The sequence below is a fragment of the Giraffa tippelskirchi genome, chromosome 2 (assembly GCF_054371585.1).
Source record: "Giraffa tippelskirchi isolate mGirTip1 chromosome 2, T2T-mGirTip1v1.2.pri, whole genome shotgun sequence".
NCBI lineage: Eukaryota > Metazoa > Chordata > Mammalia > Artiodactyla > Giraffidae > Giraffa > Giraffa tippelskirchi.
Window position 1 is genome coordinate 27,970,001 of NC_137276.1, and position 6,470 is coordinate 27,976,470.

General features: G+C 53.7%; 1 protein-coding gene across 12 annotated transcripts in view; it reads left to right on the top strand.

Annotated features, from left to right (window-relative positions):
* Positions 1 to 5,429, top strand: part of LDB1 (LIM domain binding 1) — a 13,197-nt gene extending 7,768 nt beyond the window's left edge. For 3 of the 12 annotated variants that reach the window (XM_081546055.1, XM_081546033.1, XM_081546047.1), the window contains exons 2-11: positions 403 to 505; positions 630 to 674; positions 783 to 858; positions 954 to 1,056; positions 1,227 to 1,399; positions 1,857 to 1,979; positions 2,201 to 2,284; positions 2,377 to 2,500; positions 2,705 to 2,853; positions 3,573 to 5,429. In XM_081546055.1, the coding sequence (XP_081402181.1) occupies positions 486 to 505; positions 630 to 674; positions 783 to 858; positions 954 to 1,056; positions 1,227 to 1,399; positions 1,857 to 1,979; positions 2,201 to 2,284; positions 2,377 to 2,500; positions 2,705 to 2,853; positions 3,573 to 3,803 (1,128 nt within the window). In that variant the 5' untranslated portion in view covers positions 403 to 485 and the 3' untranslated portion in view covers positions 3,804 to 5,429. The remainder of the gene's footprint in view (positions 1 to 402; positions 506 to 629; positions 675 to 782; positions 859 to 953; positions 1,057 to 1,226; positions 1,400 to 1,856; positions 1,980 to 2,200; positions 2,285 to 2,376; positions 2,501 to 2,704; positions 2,854 to 3,572) is intronic. The other 9 variants (XM_081546075.1, XM_081546038.1, XM_081546065.1 and 6 more) reach the window with 5 other exon arrangements.
* The last annotated feature ends 1,041 nt before the right edge of the window (positions 5,430 to 6,470 follow it).

Below are 6,470 nucleotides of genomic sequence, written 5' to 3' on the forward strand. Positions count from 1 at the left end.
TGTAAAATGGGAATGTTAGAGTCACTTCTGCTGCCTCACAAGGTTGTGGTAATGATTACACAAAATAATGTAGATGAAAAGGGAGTTTATCATAATTTTAGATTCTGATGTTTGTATATTTATCCTATGGTTATTGACATTTCTTCCCTGTTTCAATTCTGTCATCCAGGGCTCAGCCACATGAAGAAATGGGCTCTTGAGTATTAGGATTGAGAACTTTTAGTTTGTAAAACAAAATTGGAGCCAGATTTAGAAGGTGGGATAGGTGCTCCCTGGGGTAATCTCCCTTTCACAGTGTACTCGGGTGCTCCAGAAGACCAGTTCCTATGCATACAGTCTAACAGCCTTCCAGGAGCACTCCCAAGAGGGACTCAGGGTATCTCTTCTTTGTTTCCCTTCTAGGTTGTTCCTCAAAGTCATTCAAGCTGTACTCGCCAAAGGAGCCCCCGAACGGCAACGCCTTCCCCCCCTTCCATCCCGGCACCATGCTAGATCGGGATGTGGGGTGAGTTTCTTTTCTACTTCCTGTCCCTTCCCCATACGGCATCCTGCCTGAAAAGGGGATGGAGTGACACCCCCAAATAATTCCTGTCTTCTATCCCATTCTCATAGCCTTTTCCCTTTCACAGCCCAACTCCCATGTACCCGCCTACATACTTGGAGCCTGGGATCGGGTAAGTGGAGTCCAGTGGGGAGGTTGGTTCTCTCCATCACAGAGGTGAAAGCAGAGGTGGGGCGGGGAGGGTCTGCTCCTACTGACCTCCCTTCTTCACTTCCCCCAGGAGGCACACACCATATGGCAACCAAACTGACTACAGAATATTCGAGCTTAACAAACGGCTTCAAAACTGGACAGAGGTATAGCCAGGGGAAAGGAGCTGGGAGGGAGAAGGCCATCTGGGCATCCCTGTGCCATGTCTGCTGATACACGCACCCCTCCCTGTGCTCCTTAGGAGTGTGACAATCTCTGGTGGGATGCTTTCACAACTGAGTTCTTTGAGGATGATGCCATGTTGACCATCACTTTCTGCCTGGAGGATGGACCAAAGAGATACAGTGAGTGGCCTCTGAGGGTCCTGCCAGTTGTGCTATAAAAGTATACACCTCCTGTGTCCAAAGATGTGGGGCTGGGTGTTTGTCCCAGGGGATCTGTCCTGACAGGGATGTTATCTGTCTGACCACTTCTGAGAGCCTTCTGTTCTGAAGAGTTTATCCCATCTCTACAGCCATTGGCCGGACCCTGATCCCACGCTACTTCCGCAGCATCTTTGAGGGGGGTGCTACGGAGCTCTACTATGTGCTTAAGCATCCCAAGGAGGCATTCCACAGCAACTTCGTTTCCCTTGACTGTGACCAGGGCAGCATGGTGACCCAGCACGGCAAACCCATGTTCACCCAGGTCAGCACCCGGTTGGATGTGAAACACTGAAGGACCTAAGTTTGATTCCTCTACTGGCTCCCCGAAATGTACTTGGCTGTTCTCTAGGGAAGTGGCAAGATACGCAGGGCAGGCAGGCATGCTGCAGTTTTCAGCAGACATGTGTTGAGTTTGTAGGTAACAAGTTTTCTGGGTCACGGGGACACAAGTGAACACAAGCCTGTGCTCATGGAGCTTGTAGCAGATGAGTGTTTTACTGGCTACATGAGGAGAGGACAAGGATCTATTAAGCATTTCTGCTGTGCATGCGTGTGTGTGTGTGTGTGTGTAAGGAGATGGTCCGTGTCAGTTGAGCACACCCAAATTTATGTTCAGGTGGCAGGAGTGTGTGCAGTGGGAGAGTCATGAGGAAATGAGAACCAAGTATACTTTTAGGTGTGTGGGGAGGTGGGCAGACTTGCGACAAGCTTGTTTCCAGGTATGTGTGGAGGGCCGGTTGTACCTGGAGTTCATGTTTGACGACATGATGCGGATAAAGACGTGGCACTTCAGCATCCGGCAGCACCGAGAGCTCATCCCCCGAAGCATCCTTGCCATGCATGTGAGTTACAGGCAGGACCTAAGACACCAGGGGGTGGGCAGGCAGCTGGAAGGGTGAAACCTGGTCTGCCATGTTTTCCACCATGGCCCTAGGAAGGGTTGAAATTTATCCACCTGGGAGGTGAATTTTTATATAGTAGCCCCGCCTTTGTCCGGGGTGTCACGAGGCTCAGGTGACTGGGCAGGTAAGCAGGTGCTAGTATTCTTACCTTTCTTTTCCAGGCCCAGGACCCCCAGATGTTAGATCAGCTCTCCAAAAACATCACCCGGTGTGGGCTGTCCAATTCCACTCTCAACTACCTCCGAGTGAGTCTCTGATCACCTGGTTTGTGCCCCATCCCATTTGGTCTCCGCTCCACGCCTGTCCCCTGACAAGCCACCAACTGGTCTCCCCCCAGCTCTGTGTGATACTCGAGCCCATGCAGGAGCTTATGTCCCGCCACAAGACCTACAGCCTCAGCCCCCGTGACTGCCTCAAGACCTGCCTTTTCCAGAAGTGGCAGCGCATGGTAGCACCCCCCGGTGAGTGCCTTGCACCTGCACCTGCTCTTTCCAGGATGTGACGCTGCTCCCCAAGCCTGTATTTCTTAACTCCTCACAGAGCCCTTTCCTTGCTCCTGGGTCTGCAAGATTGGGATCAGGGTAGGCTCATGCTCCTTAGGAGCCAGATTGGGGAACAGGGAGCCCCGGGCCCTACCCTACCTGAGTCTCCTTTCCCTGGCACAGCGGAGCCTGCACGGCAGCAACCCAGCAAACGGCGGAAACGGAAGATGTCCGGGGGCAGCACCATGAGCTCAGGGGGCGGCAACACCAACAACAGCAACAGCAAGAAGAAAAGCCCAGCCAGCACCTTCGCCCTCTCCAGCCAGGTACCTGTAAGCATCTCGGCTTTCTTCTCTCTTCTGGGCTGCCCCACTGCTGACCCCTGACTCTTGACCCTGTCCCATCCTGAGCTCACTAGCACACGTAGAAGTAAAGACAAGACAGTTTTTCCCAATGGGGGCTAACTCCTGTCTGAGAGTGCTTGTCAGTCATATGCATGGCTGTGATCACATAGACTCAGACATAGCAACAAGATAGGACACAAAGGGACAGACACAGCCATGGGGATGTCTGGACATAAAAGGACAGACAGCTTAGGGGCACACGGACCACCAGAGAGACACATGCTGACAGAAGGACACACAGACTTAAATGTGTGTGGATCTAGAATACACACACATGCATGTGCACACAGCCCCCCCCCCACCACTGGTGTTTTTGATCTGCTCCCTCTCTTACATGTGGACAGAAGTTTAGGAGCCCCCTAAAATTTTGGAGAGATGGATTAGGGATCTGGTGGAGTAGATCAACTTCTCCCAGAATCCAGTGGATGTGGGTTAAAGGCTGTGATGCTTTGCAGTCTTTCAGTGGAAAGTATTGGAAGTGTTCCAGGGGCTGAGAGTATCAGAGGAGTGGGATTGTAAACTGGGATATGAGCGGGTGGGTGGGGGTTGAGTTTCCTGGGTGGGTTTTGGGGCTCTAGGGGAATCTGCTGCCCTGGGCTGGGCGAGCCCCTGCCCCGATTATGTTTGGGGACCTCCGCCACTCTCAGGATGTGATGGTGGTGGGGGAGCCCACCCTGATGGGCGGGGAGTTCGGGGACGAGGACGAGAGGCTCATCACCCGGCTGGAGAACACCCAGTTTGACGCGGCCAACGGCATTGACGACGAGGACAGCTTTAACAACTCCCCTGCCCTGGGCGCCAACAGCCCCTGGAACAGCAAGCCTCCATCCAGCCAAGAGAGCAAATCGGAGAACCCCACGTCACAGGCCTCCCAGTAAAGGCCCCACCACAGCCACCCAGTGCTCTGCCTGCCTGCCCCACCCCTCGCAGCCCCAGGGAGCAGAAGACAGAATGAAGAGACTGAGCATCTGAAATGGGCAGCCTCATCCACCCACTTCAGGGAGGAACTGGACTCACTGGGGGCAGGTGCCAAAATTTGTCCCCCAGTGGCCCTGGGCTGGGGCTGGCCTCTGCAGAGCCTTTTTGGGGAAGGGGGACCTCATGCGGATGCCTCCGTGGACCCTGGGCCTCTGAGAAATGTCCTGACCACCCCCCCACCCCCCGCCCGGGGCATTTGCCTCCATCCTCACCCCAGGTTCTGGGTACCCCCATCCTCCTGACTCCACCTCCTTCAAGCCCAGGGTTGTCTACACCCACAGCCCTTAGGGACTTAAAGTCATGGGGCTTGGTTGAATGCCCCTTCCCCAAACCCTCCCCTTAGGTGGCTGGTAGTAGAGGGGTAAAGCTCTGGACTCCTCCCTTCTGCCACCTATCCCAGCTCCAAGTTTTTTAAAAAATAATATTATTAAAAATGTAAGTTTTAAAAAAAAAAATCACTCATGTCCCCCCTCTTCCCCTTATTAAAGGTCCAGCTACCTCCCTTCGCCTGGCAGAGGGGGAGCTTAGAGCCCATGTGGAGGAAGGGGGCTATGCATTACAATTTGATAACAGTTTGAGAGCTTCAGACCAAGGAGACACTTTGCCATCTCTCTTCCCTTCTCCTCTGGGGTGACTGGAGTGGGGAAGGCACGCCATGGGGCAGGGGCCATTGATGGCCTCACCTGTGTGACAACCCCCTGCTGTTGTCTCTGTCTCCCTCCTCTAGGACTCTGGCCTGCCCTTCTAGTGCTTGTGACTCCCTCTCTCCCAGCCCCCACCCCCTCCCTCCACGGTGTGTATATTCTTCACAAGCCCTCCACTAGAGCAGCTGTCTGCATGGGGGGAGGGGGAGGCTTCCTCCCTTAGGGAGTGTGGAGGGAAGGGAACAGCCTTGTTTATTACTGTGTTTTTTGTTTTGTCTCAGTTGGGCAGGCATGGGAGTGGAGGAGGGGGTTCATCTACTCTCCAGTACTCTCCTTTCCCACCTCCTCAAACTGCATATCTAGTCCTCCCCTGCCTTTCAGAGGGGTAGGAGCCACTGAGGATGTCCCCAGCTCTAAGCCCACCAGGGAGCAATAGGCTTTTGTCCTCCAGCTGAAGTAAAGGCTCTTCATCTCCCAATATCTCCTCCCTCCCCTTCTTCACAGAAGGACAGGGGTGGCAGCCAGGATCCTCAGCTCTGTCTCACAATTGGATGGATGTGTGGAGGCTCCGGGCCCAGGGTGAGGCCAAGAACAGGGTCCCACGAGTCTGGGCCCAGCTCTTTGGCTTCGCTGCCTTCTCCTGTGGCCAGTTCCAGAAGTGTTAGCACCACCTCTCCCCACTCTTCCTTCTGGATTCGGGGCCCCCCACATCCTGTTTCCTCCACTCCAGCTGCCACTATTGGAAGGATATTGTGTCAGGAGCTGAGGGAAGGGGTAGGGAAGATGGATGTCCCACCCTAACTGTAATGCCTTTTTTTTTTTTTTTTTTGGGCCATTTGAGTCATGTATGGTATCAATCAATAAAGAGACTTTTTGGTTTGAGAGTGTCTTGGTTGGTCATCGATGCCTATGACTCAGTCCAAGGCAGTCTTTTCCCCTCCTTCCCACAGCCCCTACAGCCACTGGGGAGGAGATATGAACTGGATTTGTGAATTCCAACTCCCATCTCCCTTCTCCCTTACTCTTCCGGGTGTTGCTCTTCCTGTTTCCCAGGCGGTCCCTTCTGGGATTGCTGTTCCGCACCCCTAACTCTTCTGGTCCTTTAGAGGCAGGGTTCCTGGGATAGACGGCCTTGAGTTAGAGAGCTAGGGGTGGGGTGAGGGAAGGGATCCTCACCTGGTAGGCAGCTTGGATTGGAGGAGCTTTGGACTGTTAGACTCGGTCTAACAGTCTAATGCTCGGGAGACTCAGGCTTGTTTTTGTCTGTAAGCTTCCTACCCCTACCTGGCCTCTAGCTTACCAGCCCAGCTGAGCTCTGCACTAGTCTCCCTAGGAGTGCGGACCCTGGGTGGGAAAGGAGGAGAGAGTAGGATTGTCTCCTTGCTGACTTTGGGTGGAGGCACAGAGGGAGGAGGATGCTTCAGTGCTATTGCTTGGAACGGCCTGAAGCTCCACTTAGAGGAAGGAGGAATAGGCTCAGACTCATTTCCAGGTGATGATGATTCTCCCTAATTCACTTCCTCCCCCACTGTTCCAGAAGATTGGCAAGATAGGGAGACCCTGCAGTGGGTTCAGGATGGGCTATTAGCACCTGCAAAGTCTCCTACCCAGTCTCCTTCATTTTTGGGGGGTGGGGGGCTGTGTTGTCTAGCATTCAAGATCGGCTTTTGGGATCTTAAGTTTCCTGATCAGGGATTGAACCCAGGCCATGACAGTGAAAGTGCCGGGGAATTCCCAGTCTCCCTCCTTTTCATCCCAGACAGGAATCTGAGGCCTCACTGTTCCCCCATTGTCTCTGGATCTGAAGTAAGGCCTCAATAGACCTGCACTTCTGCCCCCACCTCCAAGCTGGCAGGAAGAAACCAGAGCAAAGGACTGTCTGGCCCAGCCCCGCCCTCCAGTCCCTGCAGTTACCTTGGCCCT